Genomic DNA, 21,731 nt, shown 5'->3' on the forward strand with positions numbered 1-21,731 from the left:
CTGCTGCTAAAACATGCGACCCGCCCCCTGCGTGGATCGCGCTTTTTTTTCTCCTCTGCTTTCGATGCGAGTTTATTGCCCAGAACAGCCTCCGGTTGGCCAGAAGCAGCAATGCGCTACTAAGCGCCGGCAGCCATTTCAACCACGCGTGTTCTTAATATAGCCGCCAATGAGAGCTACAGCGGAGGATCCATCTCTTAGAATAGATCGGCTCTCTCACCACCCCAGACTCTGGATCGTCGAGTAACAATGAAGAAGTGAAAAAACTTGTGTGACCGAGAAAACAATCGATATTACTCCACATGGCCACTTCCTCGGCTCTCTCTTTTGCTCATGATAGTACCTACCTGGTAGTTATTGCTTTTTCTTATACGCCCTATCCGCACTGACTAACTGTTCACACAAGAAAATTTTCCATAGCCTTGCGCTGTTGGTGATTAGTGGGCGCAAACGCTTAAGACCCTCCCATAACAGCATAGTAACGCCGTCGGTGATTCTGTGAAATACTTGGCAATATGACTAGAAATTGAGCACTGACAATAGCTGCACACCTCTGTTTGGAATCTGATACTGAGGTGCTGTCAGCCTTTGCTCCTTGCAGGCAGTTCGCATTACTGACCTGCAGAGTGTCATTGTTAAATCTCTACAGGTGAGTCTCCGTTCTGGGCCTCTGGTGGTGGTAGCGCTCGACTTGATCGATCGATGGTGGAGGTCAGCAGAGCACTGACGATTCGGCACTCGGCGGCTACTAATCTGACTTTTAGGATTAGTATCATGCCATGCCCATATTCAGCTTTATGGCGCGCCAGCCCCGCCTCTTGCTGAGCTTACTACTGGCAGTAAGTCAGGGCGGGCACGTCCGAGATATTTGTAATATTAGAGGCCGAGGGTACGATTTATCTAAACTTGGGGTTGACATAAGCAGTAAATAATTACAGTATACACGCTGACATTAAAATAACAGTCTACTTACTCATAATACAAGCCAAGTTTAGAGTGTTATTGCTGTCACAGGGTAGGGAGAATATCAGTCAAACAATACATCACAAATTATACCATGTACATGTCCCTAGTATATTCCTAATAACAGGCCTGTACCTCGGAAATTAATTGTATATTGATGTGATAACAATACAGACAGCAGCGTGATAGTGACATGGCAGATGCATGTGCCTTGGCTACCTGGTAGGCAAGTATAGCATATAAATCGCCGAAAATTCATTTTACAAGCAGCAATCAGGTGGAGACAGGCGCCGTTGGTGGTAGTAATAATGTAATATGCTAAAATATTTATATCTAATGTTCCGCTTACATACAGAGGATACCACTCAGGATGATAATAGCATAGCAAAACGCCATAAACGGCAAGAGTACGGAGTGCATGTAGTGCAATATCCCCATGTGGCTACAGCATCTGGATAGATCGCAAAACTACTGCTGATGCTAGCTAATAGTATACTACTAGCTTAGATCAGAAATGCTTCAGCACCATATTAGCACTAATAAGCTAATAAGAGCTAAATATTACTCTGATTATCATGACTTTTGGTCTTCGAAACCTTATTGTCAAAAGGCTACTCAGCTTCATGACCCACTTATTTGGCAAAGCTGCGGGTTTATATCGGATACTTCGGATATCATTTTCACGTCTTTTTTTCCTACAATGAAGCTCTTGCGCCAATCGGAGCTGCTCCCTACGAAGATGGTAAATTGACAGCTCCCTGTAACCAAATCTGTAGAAGCGCATGAGATAATGGATGTGCTTTCTCTTAAACTAGCTTCGTTATATCGACTATACCTCCTCTCTCCTAGTCGTTCATACGGTACTGGGACTTCCCTCCGATTGTTTCTGAGGTCGCTGTCTGTGCCTGAGGTTACAATATTCTGTGCGTATTATGTAATCGAAAATATGTGAGGCTACATTGGCCAGCCAATTGAATCCACTTTGTGGGGACGAGGCTCATAAAATTCTAGAGCATTCTGAAGCTTTTGTCTCTTCCCTCTCTTCCTTTTTCTCCAAGCAGCCCGCCAATTCTCTCTTTCTCTGCTTCAAACCATCACCTGAATTTTTCCCAATACCACATATATTCTTTTCAATACGGTACGTTAGACCCGAGTCTTCCCACACTATTGTCCACCACGATTGCGCATTCCCCTACATGATGAGATACCAGCTGGCACCAGTCATAGAGTGACTTGTACTCCCTTCATTGATGACCAAAATGCTGTGGTCTATGACCACTTCTGATTATTCATTTGCCAATCAATTTTGCTTGTTCTTCTGCTCAGACCGTGGCTACCATTGATGCTAACCATTGGACTGAACAGGACTCTATCCGCTGTGCGGACGACCAGTTAAAATTTTAATTTCCGAACCCATCTTTTCAAAATGGTTCTGCACAACCCCAACAACTGGCACTGGGTGAACAAGGATGCGTCTGGCTGGGCAAAAGATTGGTTCGGTGAAAACCTGACCAAGCTTGAAGCTGAAAACGGAGACGTCAAGGCCAAGATCACCAAGATCCAGAGCATGTCTGGCGATGTCGACGTCAGCCAGCGCAAGGGAAAAGTCATCACAATTTTTGATGTGAAGCTAGTGCTGGAGTACTCCGGTATGGTAGACCTCAACGTTCAGGATGAGAGCGTCTGGGGCTGATTCTCCCCACAGGGTCCACTGCCGAGATCGAGGAGGTCTCCGGTAACATTACTATCCCCGAGATCGCTCACGATACAGAAGAGGACGAATATGTGGTATGTATAGGTGTCCCTGTTCATTAATTTTCTTGTTTTAGATTTCTAACTGTGCCTTTAGTTTGAGATTGACATCTTCTCAGAATCAAAGGAGAAGCAACCTGTCAAAGATCTTGTTCGATCAAAGCTCGTTCCTCAGCTCCGAAAGGAGTTCCAGAAACTTGCTGGTGCATTGATTACCGAGCATGGAAAGGATATCCAGCACGCACCTGGCTCCAACCCATCTAGCGGGTTCTCCACCCCGAGAACACTTCCCCAAGCTTCATCAAAGCCTGCAGCTCAAGCCACAACTTCTCAAGTAAGCAGCTCTAGTGCTGTCAACACGGTAACAGTGCGTGACGACCAGGAGTTCCGAACTACTGCTGAAGAGATGTATGAAACCTTCGTTGACCCTCAGCGGTTGGCTGCCTTTACTCGCGCGCCTCCAAAGCTGTTCGAGGGAGCAAAGAAGGGCGGCAAGTTTGAGCTGTTTGATGGCAACGTTTCTGGAGAGTACCTTGAGCTGGAAAAGCCCAAGAAGATTGTCCAAACCTGGCGGCTGAACCAGTGGCCGGCTGGTCACTACTCAACGCTCAACATTGAGTTTGATCAGAACGATATCGACCACGTCACCGTCATGCGTGTCACCTGGGAGGGTGTCCCTGTCGGCCAGGAAGACGTCACAAAGAGAAACTGGGGCGAATATTACGTCCGAAGCATCAAGCAAACTTTTGGGTAAGTCTAACATGCTATACAAGTGTTTTAAGCAATATGCTAATGTTCCTGAATAGATTTGGCACCATTCTGTAATCGCCAAATGGACTCATTGGAAATGGTTTTCTATAATATTTCTCTCTCAATTAAAGCGCTTTAGATGAGGGTAAAGACATGGGGTTGGCGTCTCTGCCACGGGTATATATTTAACTAGTCTTGAAGGGCCTACGCAAGCCCCAGATGCGTGTAGATACGATGAACATGAATGATGATAAACATATTTAAGTCTTGCATCTTGTAGAAGAAATATTATAAACGTCAAGTGCCATTGTGAAATCGCCGAGAGGTGTGGTTCTTTTGTTATAAATTATTAAATACATCTAAAACCGTGTGTAGTCATGTTGTAACAACATTTATTCACTGAGGGTGCCCAAGCTTTGTAGATATACTCCTTCCTCGCGGTCGGCGCTCAGCAAGGGGCTCGTTTGCTTCATCGCCAGGTTCGTAGTTGGATACGAAAACATCGCCCATGTTGTGCCAGAACCCGAGGTCATATATATTTTCAACGTCTTTCAGATCCCATACATGTTCCCACTGGCCCTCACCGGGAAATTTCTTTTCAATGTTCGGTGGTTGTCCGTCTAGGGTCGTCATTATGATGCACTCCGGAGACGAGGGCCACCGAGGACTAGGAGGCTCCCACTGCTTGCTCAAGAGTCGATTGGGTGCTAAAGGACGGCGAAAGGCATAGCCATCGCGCATATCTTCCTTGAGATCAGTCCACTTCATTGACTCGTTGGTCGTGGTGCCGCAGTAGATAAGGAAGATAGTATAGATGGTAAGTCCCCATATCAGAGGAGATATGAGGATCGCGAGGAGAGTGGAAGCACCAACGCGTATGTCGCCGTGGAGACCCACGCCCCAGATAGCAAAGTACTTGTTGAAGTCCATATCTTTGGGAGGCCAAAGAGACCACATCGGATATATTGCCTTAATTTTCGCCTTTAGGATATAGAGGCCCAAGATGCCACCATAACTGCTCAAAACACATTCCGACACAAGGAGGAGAAGGAACCAGTGGTGGTTACCGTACCCGACGCAGGAGTTGATGAAAACGCAATGATGATCGGCCCTGGCGATACAGCGCTTGCATACATCGCAGTGCTTGGAACGTGGGGGCTTGATGAATCGACAAGTGCGGCATTCATTGCCAGGATGAAAGAGGGCGTGATCATAGGGGTAGAGAGACATGTGGTAAGCATGATTCTCACGAGTGATGTAACCTGGATCTGCGGCGCAAGCGAGATAAAGGAGTACGTAGGGTACGACGACCGTGACGAGAACAGTAGACTTGGTGAAGAGACTGATCTTGGGCCAGATCTGAGGAAGATACAAGTACTCGGATACGGTCATGATCAATAAAAAGAAGATCTTGAAAGCCTGCGTGTAAGTGACGGAGCATATTGAAGGGAAATTCTGCAACAACATACCACAATCGTAGGATGGCGATCATACATGAGACGATTAAATAACCATACTAGTGATCCGGTTACTCTCCCAGAGGTGAGTTTCTGGTCAATACTTGTCACCAGGTTGGGGAAGTGAACCCATATCAGTCGATATAACCAAGCGATGGGCGTTTTCCTATGAATTGCCGCTGTTTATATAAATTCCTCTTGCGGTGAGATATCTCGGAGTTATTCTTCTCCACTTACCTTAGAGCTGGTAGTCTACCGAAAAAGGTCACAAACACCATAAAGGATATGGCTAAGATTATAAGAATAACCTTCTTCAAAGCGTCCATTTTGACGGACAGATCATGCACCTTATGTTTATCATGACCCAACAGAGAAATATATCTCGTGACAGAAAAACACTTTCCGTATATATGGTTTGAAATCTATTCGGAAGACTAAACCCGCTGATGCATGTGAGCCTGTGTCTCGAAAAAAGGAAAAAGAAGAGGAAGAAAAAGAAGGCGTGCGAAGCTCGTATACTGCTGCGCGCTGAATAACCGAAATGAAGAAACAGTGAAGGGGAAGAATTGTGGCTGAGACAGCTGTCACCACCTGCAGAAGCTGATGTCATCCCAAGTCTTGGGTTAGTGTTTACCATATTATTCTTATATCCCGAAATTTCCTTTTATTCGCCTAGGCCCCCGATAGCAGCCGGCAAGCAGATGCGTATCTGGAATCGAGATCACGTGATCCCGCGACCCTCACCACGCGTCTGCATCTCATGCAAGTTGTGTGAATGAGTTTGAATTTACGAATGAACGAAATTACCTAGAAAAAGAGGGAAAAAAGGTGTGGGATTTATTCATGGCGGATACTGGTATTGGATTCACGCCCGCGAAGCGATATTAACGGCATATTCCAACCGTGTTTCACCTTTGCTTTGTTCAATTGCTGAACGGCTTTTCCGTCTCACTCACCTACTTCGCCCTCGAATGACGTTTGTTGTTACCGCGACGAAAACTGCTATTTCAATGAGCATTGATGAGGTCTTTGCCTATGAGATTTGTACGACGAAGTATTGAAGCTCTTAATTTTACGACATAATAATTACGAGTGAAAATAGTTGCTACAGAGCAATCAAAACGATGGCATCTCACATTACATACGATGGGGTGTCAGGTGCTGCAGGAGGCGGCAACATCTTTGAGGGCATGAAATTTTGGGTTTCCCGCTGGGTTCCCTCAAGAGATTGGATTATCGATAATATTCAGGTACGCTGAGAATTGTATCATATTGTATAACGGCTGCTAACTCTTCCCAGAATAACTCGGGCACTGTCGTCCCCTTGGAGAAGGACGCAGACATGCTCATCGCAGACCATGCAAGGAAAGATGTGCCCCTGGGATCATATTCTTGGAAATACATTACGGAGTCGGTAAAGGCTGGTATTGTTCAAGTTGAAGACAAATACCTGAATGGGCCTCCCCCCAACCAGCCTCGGTCAGTGCTCACGGGTTCTCGCGCCAGAAAAACTCGTACACCTTTTACACAGCTCGATGATGCCATTCTTGCCAAGCACGTACTTCAACAAGGAATCCACACGGCTGGGAATAAAATGTATCAGGATATGGAAACCGAAGTATGCTTGCGTCCTCCATATCACAAGTCTTAAAGAAAAGAAACTAATTGTCTTTAGCACCCCCAGCATACTTGGCAATCATGGAGAAATCGATGGGTAAAAATATTATCGCTGAGATCTAACCATGACATTGACCGATTGGCAAGGATGGCCAACTTGGACGTGGACAATGCACCGATAACAGCGAGGCATATCATTAGGAGACACGAAAGAGAGGATTGGCCACAGCCGCCACAGCCGCCACAACAGACCCGTGATGTTGCTGGTAGGAGTGACGAAAATGCTCGGCGTCGAGCTGAGCCTTCGCCCAGAGCCACCAGAGCCGCCAGACGCGATACAGTTCAGCGCCAAGAGACGACATCATCTGAGAATCTGAATGCGAAGAGTACTGCGGACGAAGTTGCCTCTGAGCAGAATGGCGATGGCACTGAAAAGGATTCAACCCCTTATCACGATGCACCTACTGGTGAAGAGCAAGAACAAGAGCGAGTTGAAGACAGCGAGGTAGAATCAGAAGGCGGTCAAGAAGAAGAAGGTGGAGAAAATGCCGAAGAAGTCGTTGAAGAAGAAAACGTAGAGGAGGATGAGGATGAGGGGGAGGAAGAAGAAGCAGAAGCAGAAGAAGCAGAAGAAGAGGAAGAGGAAGGGGGAGGCGCTGAAGATGAGACCGGATTTGACAGAAATTTGTCTTCCTTTACAGAAAGAGACCAGTTCTACAGCGATCTTCAAGACTACTGCGAAGCAAACGACAGGGAGCTTGAAAAGCAGTGTGTTATTAGGGATAAGAGGATTGACCTATGGGATTTGTTTCAAGCAGTAAGTACGCAATCTCTACCGCTAGAGGAGGTGGATTGGAGACGGGTAGCGCAGTATGTGGGCTTCAGCCGCGCTCAAAGCAAAGAGATCATCGCCACTTTGTTACAGACGAGCTACCATCGTCACATCGCAGGGTTTGTAGAGGCAATGTTGAGCTTTGAAGGTGCCCTCGACGAGGATAGCGAAGAAGGCGAAGAAATTGTTGTATCGACTGGAGAAGCTGCAGCAGAGGCCTCGCAGCGAAACGACGGAACGCCTTCACGGAGTGGAAGTGGCAAAGCAAAAGCGAGAAAAAGGCTATCAGATGGACAATCTCTAACCCCAGAAAATATATCCAAACGGAGGCGCACAATAGAGGCTACTATTCCAGTAACACCTGAGGGCAGGAAGAAGACCAGGAGACGAGTATCCGCACCAGCATCAGCACTGGGACATTTAGGTAGTATAGTGGACGACGACCGGACGCAGGGGGAAGACTCCCAGCACAGGTCACCGATGATACTTCGCCAGAGACAGTGGTCACCGGAGGAGCCGGCTGATAACACTCCTTCTCAACAATTACGAAGCGAGAGTGATTCAGTTGCGAGCCCCGAACACGGTGATAAAGAGACGCCAACTCGCCATCATCAAGCTCGAAGTTCTGGCTACCATTTCAACGATAGGGGGCTTGAAACTATAATGGAAGAAGAGCCATCTACATCTACTCCGACTAAACCTCGTTCTAAAAAGCGCTCACTACCATCGTCGTTTCAGGAACCCCAGACGATGCATCCTCACGAAAGGAGGCGACTGCAGGAACAAGAGCAACAACAGGAAGAAAGCATACAGGAAGAAGAGGGTCCAGAAGAACAGCAGCAAACTGAAGAGGAGAATTGGAAAACAAAGGAATTCCACAAATGGACAAAGCACTATCGCGAAGCGGGCTACTCTGACGATATTATCTTCGAGGCCATGCATCGGACGAGCTGGATTCCTGGGGTTCTCATGGAAAAAGTTCTGAAGAGCCTCGAAAACGGAGAAGAGATCCCCACAGACGTACAAGGCATATGGACGTACCGTGATGACGAGAAGCTTAAATACATTGGCCATATTGGAAACCTGGAGCCCGCGGCTGAGGACTCGAGCGAACTGCAACGGCGCAAAGCGAAAGCGAAAAGAATGCTGGATCAGCTCTTGTACAAACATACCAAGTCGGGGGTTGAACTTCGGATAGAGATTCATCAAGAGATTGCCAAGAAGGGAGGAAAGAAGATACGAAGATAGGACGAGAGTTTAGGGGAGCGAGAGGGAGCGCTGAATTTTATACTACTTTGAACTTTGAAGCACGGCATAATAATGTCCCCTTTGCTTCTCTTTCTCTGCGAACTTTTCTTCTTATATATAATATTGTCATGAGTCAACTAATGAACGATGATTTGTATTTCTTTCGCCAAAGAGAGGTTGGAAATGGAAACGGGAATGGAAAATGGCTTCAATATCTTACTTGATGACGCGAGCTGTGGAGTTTAACCAAGGCGAGGCGAAGCGAGCGATCGGCAAAAGCATTTGCAATATGGAATTTTGTTAATTTCCTTCTTTTACTTTATTTCGATTGTTGTATGATCCCATGTAGAGATATATACTATTATGTACAAAGTATAGCAATATAATTTACTTAGGTATCATTGATCTCCTCCAACCTCGTTTTACTTCGCGAGATTCTTCAGAGTGTGCGCATAGTGATACCCCTCCAAGGCAATATCCGCCCTCACCTTGTACACCTCCTCCGCGATATCCAAAACCTTGCCCTCAACATCCACAAGGCTCATACCCTCCTCCGCGCCCAACTTGCCCAGCGCGCCCTGCAGCGGCATCGCCACCTGCGACAGGCCAATGAACTCGGTGCCCTCATCGTCTTTGGCGGTGGCCGCAGTTCCCAGCGGCGAGCCGGTGTTGTTGAAGACAAACGCACATGTGTTCTCAAAGGCTCGAGCAACAGCTACGTTCTCCAAGAACAGCCGCTCGCAGTCTGGGTTCACATCTGCGCCAATGTCGCCTCCGTCGCTGTTCAGCCAGAAGGTCGGGCAGATGATGTACTTGGCTCCGTCGGCGGCCAGCGCGCGGCACGCCTCGGGGAAGGCCAAGTCCCAGCAGATGATCAAACCAACGCGGCCAAAGGGGGTATCAAAGGCCGTGTGCGGCGTCAGCGCATCGGCCGTCAAGAGCGGTCTCTCCGGGTGCCACAGGTTCTTCTTCTGGTAGCGGCCCAGCACAGCGCCGTCCGGGCCAATAAAGTATGCGGCATTCGCGACGCCCTCTGTCGATTCGCCCTCGGCGGTGGGGAGTGGCTCTAGAATCGTTCCGGGAACGATGGCAATGTTGAGCTCCTTAGCGAGAGCCTGGTATTTCGCAAGGTACGGCGTCTGCTTCTTGGCCTCGGCGAGGAGGATCTCAGAGTCGGGCTTCCATGAGGAGAGGTGGTATTCGGGGAGGACGGCGAGGTTTGCGCCCTGGGAGGCGGCTTTGCGGATGTAGGACTCTGCGCGGGCAAAGTTGCCGGGAATGTCGAGGGGCTATTCAACCCATTTGAAAGCAAATTGTCAGTCTCTGGTGTATAAGAGGTGTTGAAGGCTAAGAGCAGGGGAGAGGAGCAGGGGTTGTTGGTAGTGCCAAAGGTGAAGAAAGGCGGGAAAGCAGACTCACCTTGGAGTAAAGCTGAATAAGCGCAATCTTCAAATTTGACGCCATTTTGTCTGTGTGTGTGTGAGAATAAAAAGAAAAAAAGAGGCTAATAATGCTGCAGTATATTCTACAAAGTCAAAAAAAAAAAATCAATATGAATCCTTTCAAACCCCTCTGCAGCGTGACCAGGAGAAAAAGGGCAAAGTTATATATGCGCGTCTCCGAGAGTTATGGGCCTCGAGCCCCAACTTTTTCCCCTCAGTCCCCCGGAATTGGCCACCGAAAACCGGTGCGCAAGATGACATATGGGCGCTGCGGAGGCGGGCCCGGATCCGGGCCGGTGTCTGCTATCCGGTCGTCTTGGAGGCGTTTCTGGTGTCTAAACCCCGACTAATGACATTTCAAGTCAGATTCAGCGGGCACCTGATCTTTTTTCCCCAGATTAGGTGCGCCATTTCTGGAATGCTAAGAGATCCGAGTAGCGCAGGTATGGATGAGTAGGTAGCTATCGTCAAAACAGCTTCAGAAATGGATTGATAATACGAATAGCCCATCTTGCGGCAGTGACTGTATGTAGCTGCATAATAAAAGCTGAGATTGGTAAGTCAGTATTGGCAATCACCATGAAACAGCTGAGTAACTAAATACAATTCGACATAAAATACGTAAAAGGCGTAATAAATCATTCCTCTTTAAGCAAGCAGCAACCCAGCTAATACCACCGCCTGAGCAACTGCCACAACACCAGGCTTCTCCAAGATCAATTTATTCCCAGCATTATCGCTTCCCCCAGAAGAAGAACCACCTGAGCCGCTGCCGCTAGTCCCATTACTGCTACTGTTGTTTTGTTCAAGGACAAACACCTCTCCGGTGGCATCCGACGAGAACCACAGTCTGCCAGTCGAGTCCCATGCTAGGCCCACGGGGCGGAAGCACTTGTCGGGACAATTGGTAAGATTTGCATTGGTAATGACATCAGTAACGGCGTCAGTGCTGTTCTGCAGAGCAGTAGGCTGGCCATCGGAGTCGAAGGCGACGGAGACGATGCGATAGCCTGTGGGATCGTCTCGATTCCCTTTCATTGTGTTAATGTTTCTCATGTGCCCACTATTCTCAACTTCAAGGCAAGACTTACAACTACCATGGAAGGTGATAAAAGCTTCTGAAGCGTTAGAATTGAATTTAATGTCCAAAGGAGCTGAATGAGCTTGGAAAGCAATGCGAGGAGGGACATGATCGGTGTTACAAGTCGTGTCTGTAACATTAGACGGAGCATCGTCATCGGCAAACTGGTCTCCGACTTCGAGATTTCCCAAGTCAGGAAAACCTGACGTTGACCAGACAGTGTAGCAGTACGGATAGCCATAGTTGCCCCCCTGATGATCACTGGAGCCCAAGGTGCCATGGTAGTTGAGCTCTTCTCCAGGATTGTTCTCGTGTATATCCTTACCCTGGCGCTCTAGCTCATCGACAGAATTCTCTACAGACCAGATACCCCCCGTAGAAGGATGCTCAACCACGCCAACGGAATTCCTCAAGCCCCAGCCAAGAATATGGCCATCGAGAAAGTCGAACGGTTTATCCCCTTTGCTTATCTGCGTAATGTTATAGCTACGAATCTGCGAGTGTCCACTAGTGATGTTGGCAGCGTCCAAGTCCTGGTTGGAGTTGCTGCCGCGGGAGACGAGTAGAGTGTCTGGCTGTTTCTTGGATACGAGAAGCGTGCGCGTGGTGTGATCCGAGTTGCTCATGTTAGTGACGAGGGTGAGATTGGAAGAGAGATCAACTGAGACGGCTTGGCTGTCGTAGGCAAAGGAGAAGACGCTTTCGGGCGACGAGACATAGATGGTCTTGCCATCGCTTGAGAGAGCAAGTCCATGGTTGAGCTGGTGTTTACTCATCTGTCAGTTTGCATCTTTTCATTTCATCATTTTCATACTGCAGCTTCACATCTCATACAATCATACAAAAAACTTACATTCTTATCCGAAATCAGCCTCTTCTTACTCTTCACAGTCAAGCACGTTCCTCCCTCATCATTCAGCGTCAAATGGGTCAATCCAGCTCCCGATTCCACAACCAAAAGCCCTCCATCGTTGTCAAACGCAATGCCGCGCGGCCTCGTAAAGCCATTCGCAATGAGGCGGAACTGCCAGCCACTCGCCGGCACTGGCGCGGGGTACGTGACACTGAGCTTGTTGGAGCAGGACTGCGCGGTAGCAATCCCGAACTGCAGCAATAGTAGCGATAACGACGATAATGTCGCTGTAAGAGCAATATGACCCGTCATCATGACCAGCTGACTGTTTGTGGGTTACGATTTGTCTAGCTCAAGGATGGGGCGCTGGTTGAAACTCCAGCAGCAAATAGAGTTTTAAGCTTATGAAGATGATTCCTAAGGGCCATGAAGTTTAAAATACAGTATTTATATATAGAGAGATCCCTTCAGACCAAAAGAGGCAGCTGCAAAATTAGTTACCGAGCCTTCCTTTTTTATGTCTAAAAGTATTGCATCATTCGTATGGCATATTGGCAGGTATGCTAGTGAGGTCATCGTTGCGGTGGCCAAACACAGGGAGACAATTTGAACTTGTCAATGCCAAGCTTTGCGGATCGCTGAATAGCCGCTGGCAGAGTGGGGGTTTCACCCCAGAAATGGGCTAAATAGAGTTGCAGCATGGCTATTAACTTTTGATACGTGAAAAGTGACAGAATGCGACTAAAGGGGATCTATGTGCCTTGAATCACATACCGTTTTTGCCCCATGTGACTTGCTTTATAAGAATAGATTATGGACTCCAAATCCAGTCGCCAGAAGAGCGATGATAAGCATTTCAACGCAACTGTTAATGACTTTTGTCAAACAAAGGCCAGCTTCAGCTTCAGCACAAGACGGAGATGATATTCATGTCTCACTCCGTATCAACATGGTATAGAAAGACAACTAAATGCCGAGAAATATCCAAGACGCCTCCTCATTTTTAATCTCTTCTCCAAAGAGTAGCATTGATGATTCCACTGGTATATCGTTTGTTTGTTCCCCTCTTCGAATCAAATCACCTCTCCACCGTCCTCTTCCTCTACCCTACCACCGGCCTCTTCAGAGGATGCGCCTCCGTGTTCAGCACATACTCATCCAAGCTAATCACGTCAGGGGGCGAGAAGATTAAATAGAAGTACTTTAGTGTCTCGGCCATCCAGAAGCTCTAGAATGATAAAATTATTAGCTCTTTGCTCAATAATGCAATGATACCTTTGTAATCTGTACTCACCTCCATCGAATCAACCTTCCTCGTCGGCCCAGAAACAGTAACATCATCTATCGCCGAGTTCGCAAGGTCCGTCTCCGTCGCCTTTATGATGGCCTCAAACATGTTCCACGCAATATCCTGTAAATCTGTCTTGCCCGTAACGCGGTACAGCACAAACAAGCTCTCAATCGCCTCAGGACGCAAGATATAGCGTTTGTCTCGCGCGTGCGTGAATCCCTTGGGCAGATTATTGCTTCCCAGCCGCTCCCAGCGCTCCTCGTCCCACTCGCACTTGTCCAGCGACTTGCACGGCACCATGCCGAAGATCTCGGGCATGATTCCCGTGGGGAACTGGCCATACGCCCAGCCGCACCCGCGCGCCAGGCGCTCGCCGATGCTGACGTGCTCATCGATCTTGAAGAGCCTGCCCCCGACGGCGAACATCCCCCCGACGAAGCACGTGAGGTGCTGGCTGTCGGCCTCAAGGCCACCGTACGACGTGGCGGCTCGGAATTCGCCGCTGAAGAGAATGTCGTCGAGGTCCGGCAGCATGGGCCTGAATAGGAGATTCTGCACCGCCGCGTCCATAGCCCCGCGGTACATCTTCTCGTAGGACTCGTCTACGCCTCCCAGCAGCGCGTGCATCTTGGGCAGATACTCGTACAACGAATCTGCCAGCGCGCCGAGAGAAAAGCTGCTATCGCTGACCGTTTCCCACTGGAAGTTGATATTCACCGGCCACATGCCTGGCAGTTTCGTGTCGTTCTGCGTCCTCTCCAAAAAGCGAGTTATGCGATCAGTCGCATCGTAGAACTTGCTGTCACCCGTCAGCTGCGACAACCTCGTAAACTCCATGCTCAGCGAGCATGGCGACGCTGACGGATCGTGCGTGCCGGCAATTAGCTTGCCTTTCTTGGCCTTTTCAAAGTCGAGCCAGAATGGAGGCATTCTGTTAGGTGTATCAAATCCCATATACAGCATCTCGCCTAGCTCAACCGCTTTGCGAAGCAGCACCTGCTCGCCGCTCAGGTCGTAGGCGCTCAGCAGTCCTCCTAGATGGCGAATTGTTGTCTCAAACATGTTTGCCGCCGTCGAGTCCGTCTTTGACCAGTCAAGGGCACCCACCGCAGTAGCAGCCTCGACGAATTCATCTTTGAAGCCCATAATCCACATAGTATCCAAAGCGTCCACCAGCGTCGCGGCCCAGCCGCCAAACGGGTCCTTGGCCGATCCGGACACAGGCGTGAGCTCGTCCCTCATCCAAGCATGCTTCTTGTAGGCATCATAGCTGCGCTTGAAGGTGTCGCGCACAGCATTGCGGCGCTTCTCGTTGACTGCGGAACGTTTAAAGACACTGGCATCCGCCTGGATTCGAGGGAGCGCATTCGGTTTGTCCGTGGGTAGCGGCTTGATGCTGTCGACGCGGTAATGCTGTTTCACAGTCGTCCAGTCAAAGGAACTCGGAACGAAGACGGGCCCTGTAGACTGGTCTGTAGACTTGTCTGTAGACTTGTCTGTGTATTTATCCGTGGGATTCTCTGTGGACTTGTATGTGGACTTATCTGTGGACTTCGCTGGGGACTTCGCTGGAGACAGGTCGAAAGAAGAGTCCGAGGACAGGTAGTAGATAGTAAAGGCGGCAAGCAGAATGCCACTGAAGATGACCAGACGGGTGACCCTCCGCGGCAAGCTTATACCATTTTGTATCCCCATAGTAAATCAATCCAACTCTTCATCTCGTCCGTGTAACGAATCCAAAAATACCAAAACAAATACACAGACAAGCAAAACGAAGAGATTGTAGTTTTGAATGAAGGAAAATAAAGAATGACAGCCCGCAAGCCATTTGCTGCCGTAAAAGGACAGCCACAGGGTCTCGGCCGCGGTGCCGATCCCACTTGGCTCCAGGGGGGGATCCAGCCGGCGCAGCGCCATGCCCTGTAGAAGAGGGGCAGCCCCAGACAGTGCTGTGACTTATAGCCTGCTGGTATTAGCCCGTAGAATAATCGAATTCCCGGACAAACGTCGAATTGGGCAAGTCCAAAGCAGCCTGAATCAATAGTGCGGGAGGATCCGAAAATAGAGCCCTGTATGGAATATATAGAGACAGAGACGTGGGATCTTGTTACTGCTATTAGGCATTTGTGCTACATTCTGCCGAGTGCGGAGTCTGTGCAAGCAAGGTAGAGGGGAGTGGTACCCGTTTATTCGTACCTGAGAATGTCATCGACATGCAATATCGCCACCTGATATCACAGATATTGTACATTACGATTCTTGAATGGTAGATGAGTTTCTCCGGCTTTATTGATTTAATTATTATCTGTCTAAGGTAATATATAGTATGGTAAACCACTGTATACACCAAGAGAGGTAGAAACTCGCGAGGGGGGTCAAGCAGATGTGAAACAATATGGGCAAGAAGCATGCCAGGAATAACGGGGCAGAAGAACAAGGGCAAGACAAATATTCATAATCTCCTGCAACAAGCAAGCACCAAAAAAAAAAAAAAAACTTCAAGGGTAACTATAAAATAAAAAGTAACATGTATGTAATCCAGCTGTTCTGCTCTGGAGAATCAAGAATCAACACCAATCCGAATCTGATATATACCCTGACGCCCTTCAATAAGAAAAAGAGTAGAAAGGAAAAGAAAAAGACAAAAAAGAAAATGCTAGCAGTTGGCAGTCGCTTCTTTTTAGGGTTGTCACATGGGCTTCTTCTTTAAGTCTCGTCCTCAACGGAGTCCAATCACGCTCATCTCCAGCGTCCACACTCGGCGGATCCAGACCTTGAGCTTGCCCTCGACACCTTCGACGTTGTCCAGCTCGATACCCTCCCACCAGCATCGTCGAGCGGGCTTCCGCCAGAAGAGGAGCAGCTTCTGCGCCATGCCGACAGCATTGCTGCCCATTTCGTTGCCTCGAATGTCGCTGCGCAGCCGAGCTAGTGCCAAACTGCAGATGACGGCCTTGTTAGGCTCGCCAGCTCGGTGGCCCCATTGGTCGTCGTGGTTGAAACCACTATCAAGTAATTGTTAGCCAACTTTTATCCTTCTTCGGCCATACCGTAAAATAAGCCCAGCAAGAGCGGGAGAAGACAACTTACCCTGCCGTCAGCATCTCGATCAAATGAGCTTCAGTGGTTCCAGGTTCATCGCTACGCTTCAGTCCAGAAAAGATACCGTCCTGCTTCAGCAGCGCACGTGCCGCAGCCCGCTTGACCTCGATCATATCGGGCTGGCTGATATCCGACTTGGGCGGGATCGCATAGAAATCAAGATCCTCCCTCAGCACAATGATGCCAGCTCGTTTTGAGCTATCATCCCGGGCACCCATTGGATCCAAAGGAACAATTTCCCCATCCTGCGAAGCGCCGGGTGATGATTCGGTAGGGATTGATTGAGCAACATTTCGGAAAAAGTCTAGCATGTATTGCAACGACGCAGGATCATACTATATTTGGCCGTTAGTATACCTGGTATAATGTGATGAGTGATCTGAGACTTGTAGTTTACGAACATCAACTTGCACCGCATCGCTATCGGGAAACCCGCTCATATGACCTTCCGGGAAGAGTCCATTGGGAAAGAGAGATAACAAAACAAATTCAGGTAGAGTAAGCAGTTCGTCGCGCGAAAGAACAAATCTGGTACCCCTGTCGTTTTTTTTTTCCTGTTAGCAGTCGGTTGCAAGGCCATTCTCCAGCTGGATATTCTTGGTACATACCTAAGGTCCATCGTGATTGTCTCATCGGCACCAACATCTGGAATCTAATTAGCCACCCGCTCTCTTTTGACATCTTTGTATATCTCGTTTTATTTTCGTCTTGTTCTCCATCTCTTCCAGCAATACAACATCTGGGCTTTGCAGGCAACTCACCTCCAAGGGCATTAACGGGTGGACCACCCTGCTGCACCTGAGTAATAATACTCGACGCTCCTCCGGCAGCCGCCATTACGAATGAGAAATTAAGGAGAGGACTATCCCCCTCTGAGTACGCAGGCGGTGGTTCGGCGTCGTCGTCTTTGCGGCTCGACTCTCCCTTGGTGTCTCTGGGGAGCGCACGCTTGGTTTCGGCGACAGGGTCTTGAAAGGCGCGCGCAGAAGTAGCAGCCTGGTCGGGATCGAAAGGCTCCGGGGCACGAGAGTCGGAGCCGTAGGCGGGCGCGGCGGTTGGTCTGACAGCAGTGCTTCCTTCGGGGACGATAACAGCAGGGAACTTGCCACCACCGGGACGGTCTTCAACCGACGAGAAGAGCGATGAAAATGGCGGAGGGCGCGAGGAAGAGGTTTCCGAGATGGGGTACTGCGGCGGCGGGGATTGCTCGGCCTCGTGGACAGCGCCCTGGATGTCTTCTGCGGCGTCGATGTCGGGGTCGTCGCTGTTGTCGCGATCGAGCTCAAGGTCCAGCTGTTGTGGATCGGCGGCGGTGGCGGCTGTGGCTGCGTGCTCGCGGTGGTGATACACCTTGACCTCTGTCAACTCCAAGGACTCTGACGGTCCGGTTCCAGGCTCGTGCGTCTCAGACAATGTGGCGGATTGCGATTCGCGGCGCAGGAGCTCGTTTCGGCGAGGGAGCGGTGATGGGGGCTAATAAGGAGATGAGATTGGAGATTGATTTGGGCGGGTCAGTGCAGCGTGGGCATCTGGCTATCGCTGGCAGTGAAAATGCTAACAAGGCGTGCGGAAAGGAGGCGAGAGCATTCGGGCTGCGAGCACAGAAAATGCGTTTCGCGGCGGGCTGATGCAACGTTCAAGGATGGAATTCCGTCTCTTTTTGCTGGGATCAGCGAAAGCACCTTGGCCAGCTGATTGATGATGCAGATTGGTCTGGTCAATTGGTCTGGTTGGCGATGAACTGCCGCTGATGAGTTGATGATGTGGGTGGAGACGATAGTTGCTACAGGTCGCCCGCTGAACCTGTCAAGTGCCTCCGTTTTCCAGCGCTTTTAGGGGGATTCCACAGGCAGTGCTTCGCTCAGGCGGGCTGACCTCTAATAAGCCCCACAGCAGATGGAACGGGTAGCTAAATTGGGCACACTCGCTGGCCAATTACAGAGCTCCAGCCGCACCAAGCTTCACATTAGCCGCCAGAGCCAATAGTGACTTGAGTGACCCAGGAAAATACTACGAGCGCTTGCCGAGCTGCCAATTAAACGAGAAAAGATGGCTGAAAGTTGACGTTGAAAGGAAGATACTCATACGGCCAAAATCGACGCCATTTTACGTCTAACTTTTTACTGATTCGCCAAGACGAGAAGCATGAAATGAAATAACCCTCGTCAAGCCACGGATTGGTACTGGTATATCTACCTCTTGTACGCATAATACGATGTGCTCCATACTCCATACGCCCTAATTATAAACCCATGACAGTACTACACGCATTCATTCGCTGTCACTGTCGCCAAAGATTGCTCGCAATACTTCGGCATTGGCGCTTTTCCCTTCAACGGCCTCGTTCCGGTCAGGGTTCACCTGGCCTTCTATCACGGGAGTGTCCTGTAAAGCTGCTGCTGTTGCCGCCATTGGAGTCGTCTCCCCAGCTGCAGGAGATCCATCCCGTGTTCGAGACGTAGATAGCAAGGGCATCTGTACATCTTCCATTGGACTGCCGTAAGATGGTCGTGCGCTTGGGCCCGGAGGTGCGTTGCTGGCATCGTGCTCATCATCTCGACGAGAGTGTTCAGGTGGCTTGACATTGAATCGCTTACAGAGTAGCCGCGTAGGGTAAAAGTCTTCCACTGACCTCGTCATATTTCCAAACATTCCCATTTTAGCAGCCTCTTCTGCCGGGTCCAAGGTTTTTGGCTCAGGCGCAGAAATCAATTCCTTCTCTCGTGTTGGGTCAGCTCCAATAATGTGTGGCGCCTTGGCGGTTGTAAATCTTGATGCCATGAAACCAGTCATTGGCTTGAATATCCTCGCACAGTTATAGAACTCGGTCATTTCTTGAAGAAACTCATCATCTGACATGCCTCTGGTCCTCTCCGGGAGCGATAATTTAGGATTCGTATGATGCTCTAGATACCGCTTGTAGCGAGCTCTTTTCGCCTCATTGTCTGCGTATGGCCCCCGTAAACCCCGTGCAATCGCTGCGATTGCCGTATCGCGGTCAAGTTTAGGAACTTGCTCCCAGAGCATTGTCTGCTTCTCTTCTTCCGACATTGCATATCCTTCTGGCACTTCGCCTAGGCCGGGGGGCAAGTTGGCTTTTCCTGATGCCGCAGCAAGCTTCTCTCTGGAAGCGGCTGATATGTAATCAAAAACAGATTTTCCAGGGAGGGCCTTTTCTCCAAGAATAGCGGCTCGAGCTTTCGCATTGAGAGTTGATGATTTGGCGGCTTCAGCAGCTGAAACATACGCAGCGGTTTTGCTTTCGGTATTAGCGGTAGTTCTGGATGACTTCCAGTCAGCTGGGACTGGCGGGGGTGCATATTTGGACAAAGCAATGGTTAAATCTTCCATAGCTGTGGCTAGGGCAAACCCATCGAGAGGAAGTCGTCCATCCTGACATCTTCGCAAGCTACCACCGACCCTAGAAGTTTTTGGTATAAACACTGGGGTGTTTTTCAGTGATGGATTCGCTGCAGCTGATAACTTCTTTCCCTTCTTCTTCTTGTCGCCTCCAACAACGCGGTTATACCTGATTTTGGGTCCAATTTCGTAAGGGTCTTCGTCATCAGATCCAGTGTCGTTGAGGATGCCAATGCCAATGCCGCCTCGCTGTGGTTTCTTTTTGGTGCCTCCTCGAGATAATATTGACAACACGCCGTCCTGACCTTCGCCCTCTTCGTCACTATCAGCTTTGCTTTCATGGCGTAGCGAAGAAAGCTTTTCTTGACCACCATGTCCCAGACCTTTGCGATCAGTCTTGTGGACGAATCGCAATACCTCAACATTGTCAGGTGCAAAGAGATGAGTTTCGCCATCGGTCGAGTTAGACTTTGCGCTCAAGTCCAGGCGTGCACCTCGTCTAACTTTGGGCCCAATACCCTGGCCATCTTTCCAGCCCATTCTCCGCAGCAGCTTCAGGCCCATTGTATCTCCGTCGGCTCTAAATAGGCCCATCAGACCCCCGGCACGGAGCTCATCCTGGGTGGACGATCCCAGCCCGGCAAATGCCTGAGTGGTCTTGAGCGTCTGTGCTTCCGCAGCATCCGCCAAGTCTTCTTCGTCCATATAATCTTCGGCGCGCTGTTGAAGACTGGCGGGTTCATCTTTGCGGCGGTTCGTGCGACTTGATACAAAGGTGGCCGGTGTCCACCCTTCTTTGGATCCTACAGTGTTGAAATAGCTATCTTGGCGGTCAGATGTCAGTGATCTAGATTGGGGTCGATAGAGCTGTGACCTACCCTGCGCTCCAGCCGCCTGTAAAGGCTCCATGTAATCTCCGCCTGCCCTTTTCATCCCTCACCTCCTGTTTCCACAAGGGAAGATATGAGCCATCGTCGCGCTCGCCGTCCTCTGGCAAAGGGGTGCCGAAGATGGCATACGGCGCATGGAGGTCGGCCTCGAATGTCGCCCGAGATCGCTTGTAGGACATAGGCTTTCGTATTCGGGAAATTCAGCGGGCAAAGATTAGTGACATTTAGGGGGATCCGAGATCGCTCAGAGCATGGCGTTTGGGCTAATTGGCGGCCGTGTAAAGAAGGCTAGAAGGGATTGTCGTGGTCTATCAAAGGAATGAAGCAGGTCGGCACAAGTCAGGAACAGCCTGGTTGTAAGTACTGTAGATGCACTATCGATAAAGCATGCAGTGCCTTGCAATGCTACTCTCTTTGCAGCGCTGTCTGTAGCCTTCTTGGTACTAGCCTGCCCGCGCTGCCGGTCTCTGACCCACTAACAACCCAGCTAAAATACAGTCCAGCATTGGCAGTGCTATGAGCTCTTCTATGCTGTAGATGGACTCCCATGCCCTCTGCTTTTGAACTGGATTCAGAACTTGGTTTGTTAAATTGCTTAGCAAAATCTTCAAGGCTGAAATGCATCTACGGTGACTGCTATCAAGCCTCAGGCGCACACTCTAACCCTCGTGACGTGCTTCAATCGTAAGCTTACACCTTCTCTTGGAAGGAATTGGCCTCAGTTAGCCTGGCAAAGGAGATATCCAGCGTTCCAAGTGCTGTTAAAGAAGCAATCTCTCTCTCTCCCTGTTAGGTGTTTGGGTCTTATGATTTATTATCTTAAGGGGACGCTCCAATGTTTTTAATACTGATACTGGAAGGCGGAGTTATTATTGCTTCGTAGTATCTATACATATATATAGCACGAGAGGTGCGGTAATACGGAGTTAGCCTACTCGACAACTAGCAGGTACCTGTCTAATAGTAATCTACTCGTAAGCAATTGATAGCTCAGCAACTCTTTGGTGATGTGGAGAGGTGTTGTTTATCGCCGAAAAGGAGCTATTGACGCTTCCTTCAATCATAAGATGCTATTAAAAGCCGAGCCCCATAG

General features: G+C 49.3%; 6 protein-coding genes across 6 annotated transcripts; 2 read left to right on the top strand and 4 right to left on the bottom strand.

Moving 5' to 3' along the window:
• The first annotated feature begins 1,789 nt into the window (after nt 1-1,789).
• On the top strand, nt 1,790-3,701 carry GGI43DRAFT_350238 (activator of Hsp90 ATPase). The gene is made up of 6 exons (XM_083202253.1): nt 1,790-1,886; nt 1,975-2,101; nt 2,329-2,612; nt 2,669-2,751; nt 2,813-3,465; nt 3,522-3,701. Exons 3-6 carry the CDS (start codon nt 2,390-2,392, stop codon nt 3,538-3,540), a joined length of 978 nt encoding a protein of 325 aa, XP_083061771.1. The 5' UTR covers nt 1,790-1,886; nt 1,975-2,101; nt 2,329-2,389; the 3' UTR covers nt 3,541-3,701.
• Nucleotides 3,702-3,861: 160 nt separating this feature from the next.
• GGI43DRAFT_422286 (DHHC palmitoyltransferase-domain-containing protein) lies at nt 3,862-5,248 on the bottom strand (the record flags this gene model as incomplete). Its single annotated transcript, XM_083208079.1, has 3 exons — nt 3,862-4,875; nt 4,935-5,088; nt 5,160-5,248. The coding sequence occupies 3 exons, from the start codon at nt 5,246-5,248 to the stop codon at nt 3,862-3,864; spliced, it is 1,257 nt and encodes a 418-aa protein (XP_083061772.1).
• A 399-nt stretch (nt 5,249-5,647) lies between these two features.
• GGI43DRAFT_350387 (TRF2-interacting telomeric protein/Rap1 C terminal domain-containing protein) lies at nt 5,648-8,924 on the top strand. The gene is made up of 3 exons (XM_083202255.1): nt 5,648-6,172; nt 6,223-6,540; nt 6,598-8,924. The coding sequence occupies exons 1-3, from the start codon at nt 6,047-6,049 to the stop codon at nt 8,617-8,619; spliced, it is 2,466 nt and encodes an 821-aa protein (XP_083061773.1). The 5' UTR covers nt 5,648-6,046; the 3' UTR covers nt 8,620-8,924.
• Nucleotides 8,831-10,396, bottom strand: GGI43DRAFT_350358 (carbon-nitrogen hydrolase family protein). Its single transcript, XM_083202254.1, has 2 exons — nt 10,039-10,396; nt 8,831-9,908 (listed from the first exon to the last, which is right to left on the bottom strand). Exons 1-2 carry the CDS (start codon nt 10,081-10,083, stop codon nt 9,042-9,044), a joined length of 912 nt encoding a protein of 303 aa, XP_083061774.1. The 5' UTR covers nt 10,084-10,396; the 3' UTR covers nt 8,831-9,041.
• A 313-nt stretch (nt 10,397-10,709) lies between these two features.
• On the bottom strand, nt 10,710-14,981 carry GGI43DRAFT_422288 (soluble quino protein glucose/sorbosone dehydrogenase; the record flags this gene model as incomplete). The annotated part of the gene is made up of 6 exons (XM_083208080.1): nt 10,710-11,092; nt 11,153-11,903; nt 11,996-12,226; nt 12,793-12,813; nt 13,107-13,223; nt 13,290-14,981. The coding sequence occupies 6 exons, from the start codon at nt 14,979-14,981 to the stop codon at nt 10,710-10,712; spliced, it is 3,195 nt and encodes a 1,064-aa protein (XP_083061775.1).
• An 869-nt stretch (nt 14,982-15,850) lies between these two features.
• GGI43DRAFT_433534 (uncharacterized protein) lies at nt 15,851-20,817 on the bottom strand (the record flags this gene model as incomplete). The annotated part of the gene is made up of 7 exons (XM_083209758.1): nt 15,851-16,291; nt 16,377-16,723; nt 16,790-16,925; nt 16,997-17,033; nt 17,150-17,861; nt 18,699-20,568; nt 20,627-20,817. The coding sequence occupies 7 exons, from the start codon at nt 20,815-20,817 to the stop codon at nt 16,006-16,008; spliced, it is 3,579 nt and encodes a 1,192-aa protein (XP_083061776.1). The 3' UTR covers nt 15,851-16,005.
• Between the last annotated feature and the right edge of the window lie 914 nt (nt 20,818-21,731).

Source organism: Trichoderma evansii, assembly GCF_050947405.1.
Source record: "Trichoderma evansii strain SZMC 28006 chromosome Unknown GGI43scaffold_7, whole genome shotgun sequence".
NCBI lineage: Eukaryota > Fungi > Ascomycota > Sordariomycetes > Hypocreales > Hypocreaceae > Trichoderma > Trichoderma evansii.